This window comes from Chelonoidis abingdonii, chromosome 24, assembly GCF_003597395.2.
Source record: "Chelonoidis abingdonii isolate Lonesome George chromosome 24, CheloAbing_2.0, whole genome shotgun sequence".
Classification (NCBI taxonomy): domain Eukaryota; kingdom Metazoa; phylum Chordata; order Testudines; family Testudinidae; genus Chelonoidis; species Chelonoidis abingdonii.
The window spans coordinates 1,872,597-1,886,311 of record NC_133792.1 but is presented as its reverse complement, the minus strand read 5'-3'; the positions used below and the strand labels follow the sequence as shown (position 1 = coordinate 1,886,311).

Below are 13,715 nucleotides of genomic sequence, written 5' to 3'. Positions count from 1 at the left end.
GGAGCCGCGGAGCACCGGACCCTCCGCAGGCACCACTGCGGCAGCTCCACCAGAGCCGCGGGACCAGCGCGCAGGGCGGTGAAATTGCTGGCCGCCTAGGGCACTCAAACCCCTAGAGCCAGTCCTGGAGGAGGGGCCACTAATGATGCTGTGCCTAGGGGCGTGTAAGGTGCAAATCCAGCCCTGCTAAGGGCCCCAGCGTGCTAGGTGCTGTACAGACACAGTGTAAGTAGCAGGCAGTCCCTGACCAAGAGCTTACACTCCAAGACAAAACACCACAAGGAGATGAAACAAACTAATGGAGGAGAGTGATGAGGCTAACAGTGACAGGAACAGATTGTTAGATAAACTAGCTGGGTACACAATCTTTTCCTCACTGCAGAGTTAGCCCAGGTTCTGATATGGATGTTGCCCCACCCTCCTTCTCGTCCACATAGAAAATCCTCTAACCCAGGCTCAAGAACGCTTTAAGCCTGGGCTAGCAGGATATAGGCATGAGCTCAGGTTTTGCTTCAGCCTGAGCTGAAAACCCACCTGCGCTGCAGTGAAAACTCAGGCTAATCAAGACCAGGGGCTGTTAGTCCTCCAGTGCTATCCCACAATTCCATCTGAGCTGTACTTTCTTGTCTAATTCCTGCCTTATTCCACACTATATTTTAACCTCATGTTTGCCTGCTCTATTTCTGCTACACTTCCACAGAATCAGAGATGCCATCTCAGATGCATTTGCCCATGCTGCCAGCTGGTCAGAAGCTGACACCAGCCTTCTGGTAAAGCTGTGGTGTGATATCAGTAGGACCCATAAGAACACTTCTGCACAGGAGCTCAGGAAGGACAGACATGTTCTCCCAAAATACACTGTGAATAAATTTATAGAGTGGCCCAGTTTAATGCACTGCTAAGAACCCTGCGATATCCTGCCAGAAATCCACCCAGCACACAGCTCATACAGCACCACTTTAGACACAGCCACACAGTTCTGGCATGGATAGGACTTTCCAGCGGGGATGCTCCACCTGTGCTAGACTAGCCTTGGTTAGACCACCCTTGGCTAACTTTTTAAAGTTGTAAGCCAGGGGTTGTCAAACTGGGGGTCGGGACCCTTCAGGGGGTCACGAGGTTATCACGGGGGGGGGGGGTGAGCTGTCAGCAACCATCCCAAACCCCGCTTTGCCTCCAGCATTTATAATGATGTTAAATATATAAGAAATGTTTTTAATTTATAAGGAGGGGTTGCACTCAGAGGCTTGCTGTGTGAAAGGGGTCACCAGAACAAAAGTTTGAGAACCACTGTTGTAAGCCTTTTAATTGCTTTATCATTGGGTACAACCACCCTGATCTCTTCAGCTGGGGCAGGGGGCTTTATATCTAAAATAGTAACATAATGGGCTTTAACACTTTGGTCTAAGTTTGGTCGATGGGTTAGCGTACATGTGCCAGATGGTGTTGGTGACCTGTGAAATAAAGGAGGTCAGACTAGGTGATTTGGTGGTCCCCTCTGGCCCTAAACTCTATGACTCTACCTAGGCCACTGGGTTGAAGAGGCAGGATTCTCTTATTCTACCTAGGGTTCAGTAATACATAACAAGGCTTTAGAGTAAAGCCTAAACAAACTGCCTTCTACGAGTCTAACCTGGAAACTGTCTCATCAACACAATGAACCCATTCTCTGAGCACCGGCATGTACACCATCTATTCACGTTTTAGCATTATTTAGCCAAATTTAGCCACCAGACAATTTAACTACTGCCAGTAATACATTGGGAACATTGTACACAGAATTGCACTGAAAATTTTTAGTAATGGTTGGCTCTTTCAGAAACAACAAACAAAGACTGATGATCAACTAAAATTCAGTGGTATCATAGAAAGAAAGACACCTTAGTTCAGAGGTTCTCTCAAGAAAATTTTTGGTGGCCTACTATTGCTGGTGGCCGCTCTGACAATTTTTCCTAAGATACTCAATTAACTTTAGGAAAAACAAATAAATATGCATCTATACATATCCAAATCATTGTAATTTATTTATGAAGGGTTTTTTGCAGACTCAATAATAAAAATAATGTACAGTTTTCTCTGTTCTTTACTGGACCTAAACAGAATAGAAACAAATAATGTGTTTTGCATATATCTGTCCCTTTTTGTTGTTGTTTCTTTTGCCCTTTTTGGTTGCTTATTTTTATAAGACTTGCTAGCTAGTAAGTCTGTTTGTGTGGAAAGTGATACTTGTATTTTGTTAATATCACTTTTCACAGCAGCAGACTTGCTAGCTAGCAGGGAGGCAGAGAAAAGTGATATTAACAAACATACAAATATCATTTTTCACAACAGACTCACTCAGCCCTAGCAAGCTGGGGGACAAATTAAGCCCTGGATGGGGAGGTGGGTAGGGAGGCAGCTTGGGGCCAAGGGTGATGCAGGGGGTGAGTCCAGGGACCGGAGCCCTGCAACTGCACAGTCCAGTGAGTCCGGGGCCGGAGGACATAGTGGAGGCCAGAGGCAATGTGGAGCGGTGGGTGAGCCTGGGGCCAGCAATCACTGCCAGATGCCTGGGGGCCAGGGCTGGATTATGTGGCCCCACGGGTGGAGTCCAAAACCCTGCAGATGGGGGTCAAAACACACAGCCAGAGCCCGGGGCCAGAAGAGGCACTGGGGGAAGGGGGTGAGCCTGGTGTCAGGGCTCAAAGCCCACGGCTGGGGGATGGAGCCTGCTGCCACACAGCTGGAGCCTGCCACTCACCATCCCAGATCTGAAACCCAAGCCATGCCGCCTGCCTGCTCCTCCAGCATTTCTGGCTCCAGAGGGGGACAGGGCCAACCCCTACTGGCAGCCCTGGTAGGGGCCACTACTTTGCTCCTGCCCCATCACCACCAAGGAGGATGTGGTCACATGAAAAGCCCCTGGTGGCTGTATGCAGCCACAATGGCCGCATTTGAGAAATGCGGCCCTAGTTGATTTTCTTAGCCCCTTGCACTTGAATTATTTTCTCCTACACTAAGAACAGATGCTGAAGTTTTAATATATTCAAAAGTAGTTTTTCCCCTAAATTCAGATTTACTCAAATGCTCCCGATTTTCCTGAGCAGACCCCAGCCTTGCCTTGATTAGCAGATCTCCTGATTTGAAGACCTATATTACTCCAAAAGGGATTTATATTAAATGTAAAACTGAATGTTGATTTAAGGCCTGGCCTGACAAAAGATGCATAGCACATAGTACTGAGAACGTAGCTAAATGTTGCAATGTAATTTCTGTCACAAAATTAGAAATATGGAGCTTTTATGAAACATTTCATAAATGACTCTCCTAACCCTTTCTGAAAGAGAGTGACTGCCCCCCTACCAGGGATGAGGTCTTCAGGTTCTCCACCATATCTATTCCTTCTTTTAATATGCCACACTTCAGCCTTATATACCATGGCTCTCATCCCTGCCCTGCTCTGGAATCCATCAGTATTACTGCATGAACATCTGGCAGGGACATTTGCCCTAGTAATATGATACTGACCAGTCACCTTCTATGCATAGGTACTTCTGGGGGAATTCTGCGCCACTGCGCAATGCAGAATTTTGCAGAAATTGATGTTGTGCATGCAGAATTTCCTTTCCCCCACAGAAATTGGCTGCAGTGCTGCTAGCCACCATTAGGGGCTGCTGGACCCGGCAGAGCCCAGCTCGCACATAGAAGACACTGCTGTGGGAAGGGATTCCTGACAGCTGCAGTTCCCAACATGCCCTGAGGGAAGGAGAGGGCAGCGCACAGGAAACTCCATGCAAACCTCGGATCAAGCATCAGGCTGTTTCTTCCTCTGGATCCCTGGGCTCTCTGGGTGGAGGGGAGCGTTTGGGCTGGGAAGTGGGGCACAGCTGGGCTCTGGAGGGGAAGGGTGTGAGTATCTGGGCAGGGGGGCCCATGGCTGGGAGGGGGTTCAGGTGTATTGGCTGGGGACGGCTCCACGGTTGGGCTGTGTGGAGGAACGGATTGTGGGTGTCTGGTCCCCAGCTGGGCTTGGGGCAAAAGGGCAGAGAAACAGGAACTGGGTTGTCATGGAGTTTCTTTAACTCTCTACTCCTGGGGGAATTTTTGTGTATGTCTGTATTGTTAAACATAATTGCTGACAGGTATTTTAAAATAAATTATCAAAATACACCTCTACCCCGATATAACGCGACCCGATATAAACGAATTCGGATATAACACGATAAACCAGTGCTCTGGGGGCCGGGGCCGGGGCTGCGCGCTCCGGTGGATCAAAGCAAGTTCGATATAATGCAGTTTCACCTATAATGCAGTAAGATTTTTTGGCTCCCGAGGATAGCATTATATCGGGGTACAGGTGTAACTGAAACTATGTACTGTTATTTTGACAAATAATATTTGTAGAATTTTTAATTTTTTGGCACAGAATGCCCTCAGGAGTAACCCCTGGAGTCAAAGGCACCACTTCCATTGTGCTTCTGACCAGAAACCAAGCTTGGTCATTTTCTTGGCCTAAGGCTGTATAAATTCTATTGACTTCTGGCAATGTAGCAACTAGTTTATTAAACAAATGTTATTCCCTTTTTTTTTTGAAGTGTCCTTTAAAGGAAAATTGTAGTGACCAAAACATCTGGTTACAAAAGGAAGGGAAGAAAGTACTGAATAATCTCCGGTCACATGTAACTCACAGATTAATCTGGTTTGTACGTGAATTCCAGTGGTTTGGGATCATACAGCCTCCAAACTGTTTATGTGAGACATATGTTTTTCCTGTTGCACTGCAGTAATTGTTCTGCTGGTCCGGGTGATGGATGATGGAGAAGGTTGTGTCTGGAAATGTGCTCAGAAGTCGACAGGAAGCTGAGAGGGCCCTTGCCAGCACTTCCTTCCTGTAGATGAAGGGAGGAGGGAATGGGGAAAAAACTTGGCTGTCTCTGACCCTGAGAAAAGTCTAACCATTTTGGATGGATTACATTAAAATATTTTAATCTTTCTAAAGATTAAAGTATCCTTCTTCTCTAACTCCTACCTAAGTGGTAGGCTCAGTGGGGCTTACGAGAATTAATTGTATTGAGGTATTAAAAGTTGCAAGGCAGCTATAGAATCTGAATCAGGTGTCGGGAACTGAACAAACGGAGATCAGATTTCAGAGATTTCCAAATAGATTGTCAGCCTTATTTGCAACAAAGCTGGCAAACCACAGGAACACAGGGATTTCCACAATGGATCAGACCCAATGTCTATCTAGTCCAGTATCCTGCATCTGACAATGGCCAGCACCAGACGGAGATGTAAGAACACCCCAGTAGGTATATGTGGGATATCCTGCCCCCATGAAGGTCTCATCCTGAAGCACAGGGTTTAATATCCCTCCCCAAATTCTGTTGTCATTACTTATAACAACTTCAGATATTACTGAGCTCCATATAAATACCCAAGGCCTTTTTAAATCTTGTTAAGCTTTCGCCCTCAATGAGCAGCAAAGGAGCATTCTGGCCAACCATTCCACCTCTCTCAGTGGAGACAAAAAAAGATTTGCCTAAGGAGTTTTCCCTTGCACAGAGTCATCCTAGCACGTCTTATCAAAGACACTAAACTTTTCTCCCTCACACACTTAATTCATCCACCTCCTATAACCTCCTACCATGGAGCCATCTTCCACCCACATCAACAAAAACACAGAGAGGACACTCAAGAGTGGGAACTCTCTCTCCTCTAGATCAGTGGTTCTCAACCAGGGGTACACGTACCCCTGAAGGTACACAAAGGTCTTCCAGGGGGTACAGCAACTCATCTAGATATTTGCCTAGTTTTATAACAGGCTAAATAAAGAGCTCTAGCAAAGTCAGTACAAACTAAAATTTCATACCGACAATGACTTGTTTATACTGCTCTATATACTATACACTGATATGTAAGTCCAATACTTATATTCCAGTGGATTTATTTTATAATTATATGGTAAAAATGAGAAAGTAGGCAATTTTTCAGTAATGATGTGGCAGTGACACTTTTGTATTACGTCATGTCTGGTTTTGTAAGCAAGTAGTTTTAAAGTGAGGTGAAACTTGGGGGTACATAAGACAAATCAGACTCCTGAAAGGGGTAAAGCAGTCTGGAAAGGTTGAGAGCCACTGCTCTAGATCAAGAACTGGATGCATATTAAAGAGGGGGAGGGGACCTCTCACTGTTCCTCCACATCCCAGAGGGAATTTTTCTAAAATTTCCCACTGTTGCACCACCAGTTCCACTCCGGTAGTCACAACAATGGTAGGAGCACTAGTGCAGAAAGGGCTCAGGCAGCCACGAGGCTTTTAAGCACTATATCGACTTCCCCTGCTCCTTGCAGGTCTGCGTGATGTAGTGCTGATGGTGGCCACCAGCACCTTGTCTACATGAGGATTTTCACTGTCACTATCAGAATGATAAAATTTCCTCACGTAGATAAAGTCAGAGACAGACAAACCAACCTAAACAACAATAAAAAACCTCAAATCAAAAACAAACAAACAAAAAACCCAGAAAGAAACAAACTCACTATTCCTCTCAAGGAAAAACCAAAAGAGCAAGTAGACTGAGCTCTCACAACAGCCTCTTCTTTGAAAAAGGAATCTGACCAAAAAAAAAAAAAAAAAGCTCCTCATCCACAGAGAACTGAAAACAATGGAAACCATGAAACTAGCCCTTATATCAGAATAAGAACAGTTCTTTACACATCAACGTAAGTGCACAACTGAATAGGAGTCCGACACTTTATAGTCAAAACAGCAGAGAATCCTGTGGCACCTTATAGACTAACAGACGTTTTGGAGCGTGAGCTTTCGTGGGTGAATACCCACTTCGTCAGATGCAGGTGACACGGCTACCCTTCTGATACTTGACACTTTATAGTCAGTGCGTCTACGTTCACAGAGTCCAATGCCAGAAAGGCCAAATGTGTTCTTCTAGCCTGACTTCCTGCTGGGGAGGGATAATCAGTGGTTTGAGCATTGGCCTGCTAAACCCAGGCTTGTGAGTTCAATCCTAGAGGGGGCCACTTAGGGATCTGGGGCAAAACTCTATCTGGGAATCGGTCCTGCTTTGAGCAGGGGGTTGGACTAGATCACCTCCTGAGGTCCCGTCCAACCCCGATATTCTATGATTCTATGATAACACAGGCCACAGAACTTCCCTGAAACAATGTCTGTTTGAATTAGAGCAGATCTTTCAGAAGAACATCCAATCTTGATTTTAAAATTTCTAGCAAATCCACTACAACCCTTAGTAAACAGTCCCAGTAGTTAATTGGGACATGATGCCACTGGTTTTTTTATTACAACATTTGCTGCACATTACTTTGTAATCTAACTCTTTCGTTAGAAGGATAATTACTGCTGACACATGACGGAATAACAGAAAAACTAGATGATAGATAAAACTGAATGATCACTTGTATAAGGCATTGGAATTAAAACCGCATATTCTTGCGCATACATGGGAGTTGTTGAAACAGTACAACTGTCAAACATTTTTTTTAAATCAGAGTCTAATTCCCAATGTTCTGACAGCTGACTAGTCTCGGAAAAAAAACAAGGAGGAGTCTTGTGGCACTTTAGAGACGAACAAATTTATCTGGGAAAACTAAGAAATTTATTTGTTCGTCTCTGAAGTCGCTGTTTTTGAGGATACAAACTAACATGGCGACCACTCTGACACTAATCTCAGAGGGTGTTGAAGGTCCAGTCACCTTCATGGTACATTGCAAAATCATAGATGCAAGATGCATTTGACTGGTTCAGCACTTGATTCACCGTTTTTGTTTTATTCCTGTTTGGGGTTTAATTTTCTGACACTACAGAAATTAGTTAAACATGCACAAAGCAAATCTTGCTGACCAAAACATTACAGATAGATCTGAGTGCCTGTACAGGCAGAAAACTCACCATCAGTGTGGTCACTTGGGCTGCTGTCCTGATTCATCCTTTCTAGATGGACACCAAATTAAAATGTTGAGCTAAAATGGTGCAGTCAGTGTTATCAGTTCTGAAAGGAAAAATGCAGAGTTACTGACAAAGAAAATACTAAGTTTGCACTTCATAAACTAAGGGGTGACTGGGGGAGAAAGTACTCTGGGATCTATTTTCTCACAGAAACTCCAGCACACAGTTTGAAGGATGAGGGCCCCTAAAGGTACATCTGCACTGCAGCTGGAAGATGTAATACCCTATGTGCGTAGACATAGCCATGCTAGTTCTGCTCAAACTAAAAATAGCAGTGTGGCCATGGTGGCCCAAGCAGCAGGTCATGCTAGCCACCTGATATAATCCTACCTGACATGAATTTGGGCAGCCAGCTAGTGCCGCCTTGGCCATGATGCTGTTTTTAGGCACTACCTCAAGTAGAGCTAGCGCATGTAGATCTAGCCAAGCTGGGAGTCACACCTTCCAGTAGCTGTGTAGACACACGCTGCGTGAAGAATTATTCATCTAAACCCACAGTGGAAGATATCACTTCAATTATTCCCACATATTCAATAATGCAGCTTGATTTCTACATCAACGTAACATTAATTTTTAGGTTCATATTTCACAGACCTCAGTGTAAGTCAAAGCCTCATCTTGAATGTTATCTATTTGTCCCCGTTAACAAAAACAAAACCTACATAACTTTCCAATTTTGCAAACTGTTGATACCAAAATCATGTTTGCATCATAGTTACACTGCCCCACCTCCTTGTTTGCTCACCCACCCATTCATTACATCTTGGCTGTGGCTGGGAACAGAACCCAAATCTCCTGAGTCCCAGTCCAGTGCCTTAACTACATCCTTCCTGCTGACTCACATTAGAGGATTGTTTGTCAGGAAATTCCCCTCAAGAATACCCAGATTTAATGTTCTTGCGAACAGCAATGCACAGAATAAAAATATACTAGGAAAGAGAAGGGATTTAAGTTTTTGGATAACCTGTTGAAGGCTTACTTCAGGTCTGTGTACTTTTTGAGTGTTATAAATACAATCCATGTGAAGTGAATGGTAGTCTCATGAGCACTTCAGAGGACAATATGCAACTGTAGAAGATGACTTACCCCAGGGTTCTAGTGAGATATACACATCACTCTGAGGGTGTCACTCACACAATTTACACTGTCACCAGAAACTGTCAATAAAAGTATAGTCTTCTATTGCAGACGGATAAAGCTGTTCCACACAAATACATACTGTGTATCTTCTACACCAGGAGACGAATGTCTGACCTGGGAGAACAGGAAGTGTGCTACCTGCCAGGGGCCTGTATCCAAGACATTACTGAAGGACTGCCGAGGATCATCCGGCCCTCTAACTATGATACCATGCTGCTCATCCATGTGGGCATTCATTATACTATAAGGTGTAAGACTAAGCAGATTAGAAGAGACTACAAGACTCTGAGAGTTAAGGTCGGGGAATTGGAGGCACAGGTGGTGTTCTCATCAATCCTTCTGGTCAAGGGTAGGGGTCCAGGCAGAGATAGACACATCCTGGTAGTAAATGTATAGCTGCACAGATGGTGCACCAGAAGGGCTTTGGCAACATCTTTCAAGGGATGCTGTTCCAAGAAGGACTGCTAAGCAGAGATGGGATCCACCCATGAAGGAAAAGGAAGAGTATCTTTGGACACTGACTGGCTAACTAGTGAAGATGGCTTTAAACAAGGTTCATCGGGGCAGAAGACAAAAGCCCACTGATGAGTCCAGAACATGGAGACCTGGGCGAAGAGTCAAAATCTATGAGGAAAATGGACAAACATAGAAGGGAGAAAGTAGAGACAAGAGGGAATATAAATCTAATGAATACCTTAGATGTCTGTTTACTAACACAAGAAGTATGGGAAAAAACAGGAAGAACTAGTGAATAATCACAATTATGACATAACTAGTTTCACAGTGTGGGATAATTCATATGACTTGAATGTTGGTATTGAAGGGTACCACTTGTTCAGGATGGACACGCAGGAAAAAAGGGAGTAGGTGTTGCCTTGTATATCAAGGACGTATACACTTAAACTGAGGTTAAGATGTAAAGTGGGAAGCAGACCTGTTGAAAGTCTCTGAGTGAGGATGAAAGGGATAAAAAAAGAAAAAAGGTGATGTCATGGTATGTGGTCTACTATAGACCACCTAACCAGGAACAAGAGGTGGATGAGGCTTTTTTTAAACAACGAATAAAATCATCCAAAGCACAGGACTTGATGGGGTTGGGGGATGTCAAGTGCTCACAGATCTATTGGGAAAATAATACAGCCAGGCACAGATTATCCAATAAATTCATGGAATGCATTCAAGACAGTTTTTAGTACAGAAGGTGGAGAAAGTGATCGGGGAGAAACTGTTCTAGATTTGATTCTGAGAAATATGCAGGAACTGGTTGAGAATTTGAATGGGTAGGACAGCTTGGGTGAAAGTGATCATGAAATTATAGAGTTTATGATTCTAAGGAATGGTAGGAGGGAAAACAGCAGAATGAAGATAATGGACTTCAAGAAGGCAGACTTTAGCAAACTCAGGGAGTTGGTAAATAAGGATTAAAATTCAAAATGATCTAGACAAACTGGAGACATAGTCTGAAGTAAATAGGATGAAATTCAATAAGGACAAATGCAAAGTATTCCACTTAGGAAAGAACAATCAGTTGCACACATACAAAATGGGAAATGACTGCCAAGGAAGGAGTATTGCAGAAAGAGATCTGAGAGTTATAGTGGATAGCAAGCTAAATATAAGTCAATAGTGCAACACTATTGCAAAAAAAGCAAACATCATTCTGGGATGTATTAGATGGAGTATTGTGTGCAGCCCAACAGAGAGGGGTGGCACGTCCAGCTCTTTGGTGGCAATTCGGCAGTGGGTCCCTCACTCCCTCTTGGAGCAAAGGACCTGCCACCGAATTGCCGCCGAAGACTGAAGCGGAGGCAGTAGAGCTGAACACAAACAAAGAAAATTTTTTTTTTTTTTTTTTGCTACTTGGGGAGGCAAAAATCCTGGAGCCAGCCCTGCCACTGAGCACAAGACAAGGAGCAATTGACTTAAATTGCAGCAAGGGAAATATAGATTAGACATCAAGAAAAACTTCCTGTCAGGGTAAGCACTGGAACAAATAGCCTAGAGAGGTTGTGGAATCTCCATCATTAGAAGTTTTTAAGAACAGGTTAAACACCTGTCAGGGATAGCTAATACTTAGTCCTGCCTCAGTGTAGGAGACTGCACTAGATCTATCGAGGTTCCTTCCAGCCTTATGATTCTAATGGCTCTGTGTAAATATATCATACTAAGATGTGACTCCCTGCTCCCTACCGTGGTTCTGTGACCCCCAAATAGGTTGGCAGCACAAGAATGCAAGGATGGGAGGATCCCGTTAATCATCTCTAGAAAATAGTGACATAAGTACATTATTAACCAGTCCAAACAAACACACCCACTGAAATGGCACAGGACCCTCCGAGGAATCTGGTTTTATTCAGTAGACAGTGGCATGAGGTCCAGTGGCATAAGATCCAGACCACAGTCACTGGCACAAACACTCAGCATTTGGGCAGATTTTCAGAACTCTAACAAGATTTCTTTCAAATTCCCTTTTGAATTTAGCTGAGTAATTCCAGAAGTCCAACTCTGTAACAGTTCTTACCTATTGGCAATATTCTTTCAGTGAGCAGCCATTTTAGGAAAGACCATTGCATACAATATCAGGAGTCACATTCAGAGATCTATAGAATAGTTTTTAAAATGACATTTTCAGCTCCTGCTCCCCACAAATACTTCTTCTATTTGTTAGTCGGAACCCTGAGAATATCCCACTGTGGTGACTCGTGAGAAGGGCACAAAGTGTCAAGTGACCCTCCAGCAGGGTCAGGTGTCCACAGCAGCTGGCCCAAGTGGGGAGAGGAAGGAGTGCTGTCAGAGCTGGAAGGGAAGAAGCAGGACAAGAGCCTCCTCTCTTCTAGCAATTCTGCCTAGGACGCTGCCCGGTGCAGTGCAGTGGCTGACTGTGGGAGAGTGCACCTGGCTGCGGCAGGAGCAGGCTGTCCCCCATCTGGGGACAGGAGCCGACTCTGAGCATGCCAGGGAAGGCTCAGCCACTGTCCTGGAAGCCAAGTAATATGAGATGGGGAGAGCATGGGGGCCCCTGCTGGGGGCGGGGTGGAGTCATGTGGGCAGGTCACATGTCCTCCCGTTTTAGCTGATGCCCCCTTTGTGTCCCTCCAAGGAGTCACCTACCAGAGAAACTCGTACTGATGCTGCTCCATAGCCATATTGTCTGCTGAGAAATAAATGTCTCTCATTTTCACTTAGGTGTCAATCACACTGCTTCTGCTGCATTGCCAGTGTGTGAAGAAACAGACTGGGAATTAAGTCAGGCATCTATACAGCCATGCAGAGCGCTAATCAAATCCCATTGTTTTGTGGGTCAGGTATTACGATTTGTGGAAAATGTCTTTTTCTTGGATACTTTCAGAAAAAACAGGCAAGTCATATCTCCATTTTCGCTACTGCCTCAAAACTATGTAAATTAGGATGGAACTTGTCATTCTACATATTCTGCTTGGATTATTTTTATTGCATAGAGTCCTGAGAATCTAGCCTAGAAAAACAATAATCTAAGAAATTATTTAACATACAAACTCTTCACATTTGGGCTGCACACAATGAGACTAGGTATCCCGACGTAATGTGATGTTTGAAATGTTTAGCTTCAGTGCAAAGAAGCTATACAGTTAAGGCATTCCCTCCCCCCACCCCGCCACTGCCTTTTTCCGACTGTGACAGCCTGGGGAACCCTACTTTTTGTACAATACCTGTTTTTAGTTTCCCTCTGCAGCCGTTTGCAATTTTTCAAGTCATTGGCGTTAAACAGACAGGTCCCATAATTCATTAACATTTCTTGGCAGAAAAAAGAACCTCTAGACACTGCTTCTATTTTTGTTGAACGGTAAAAATCACAATTTCTCTTCTGTTTGTGGTTTCTTTCTAGCCTGAGGTTTTTTTAAAAAAAATTCTCTCTTTTACATCATATTAGAGTAATTTTGGAGTGGATGTTAAATTTAGTTCAATTGTTCTCCATGCAGAGAGGTATTATCTCATTTTTCACTACACGTCTACTATTTTTACATTCAGGCTTGAGTTTGATTGCGCACAATGGGTTAGTCTAATCAACGTCTGAGCCTAGTACGTCTGGAGGAAAACGTCTCTGTCTTTGGTCTTGCACAGAGCTCAGCTCCAACAGACTTCACTAGTTTTGCAGTGGTTAATAATGACACATTAGAAACAGACCATTGTCATCGGGTACATATTGTGTTTGAGCGTCTTCAAAAAGTTCCTTATAAATAAACCTATATGGGAAAGTTAGAGGAAAAGAGTTCCACAAACAGTTTCTTCACTGCAGAGTTTAACCAATGATTTCCCCCCTCCAACAAGTATCTCACTGGCAGCTACCAAGAAACTGTCACCCTGCCGGTCTGTTGGTCTTGTGAGAGCTATAGTTCATGGCTGTGAGACCACTCCAATGACAGGTTTTGTTCTGGGTTTTTTAAAAAACAAAATGCCATAATGAGTTTCACAGTAATTTAACCAATCAGTTTGCAGAATGAAAATAATTTGAAGTCAGCTGAATGAATGCTGAGCTCAACTGACAGCCCCATGGCTGGGAGGGAGGAGGAGTGCTCCAGCTGTGAGCCCCACATGGGGCTGACAGTTCAGGCTGTCAGTGTGGGGCAACAGGGCTCC

General features: G+C 44.1%; 1 protein-coding gene across 6 annotated transcripts in view; it reads right to left on the bottom strand.

Moving 5' to 3' along the window:
- The window catches only part of EXD3 (exonuclease 3'-5' domain containing 3), a 606,819-nt gene that overhangs the window by 493,691 nt on the left and 99,413 nt on the right, over positions 1 to 13,715 (bottom strand). For 5 of the 6 annotated variants that reach the window (XM_075060507.1, XM_075060514.1, XM_032803104.2 and 2 more), the window contains one exon: positions 7,902 to 8,001. The exons of the other annotated variant lie outside the window; for it this stretch is intronic. In XM_075060507.1, the coding sequence (XP_074916608.1) occupies positions 7,902 to 7,938 (37 nt within the window). In that variant the 5' untranslated portion in view covers positions 7,939 to 8,001. The remainder of the gene's footprint in view (positions 1 to 7,901; positions 8,002 to 13,715) is intronic. 6 annotated transcript variants of the gene reach the window in all.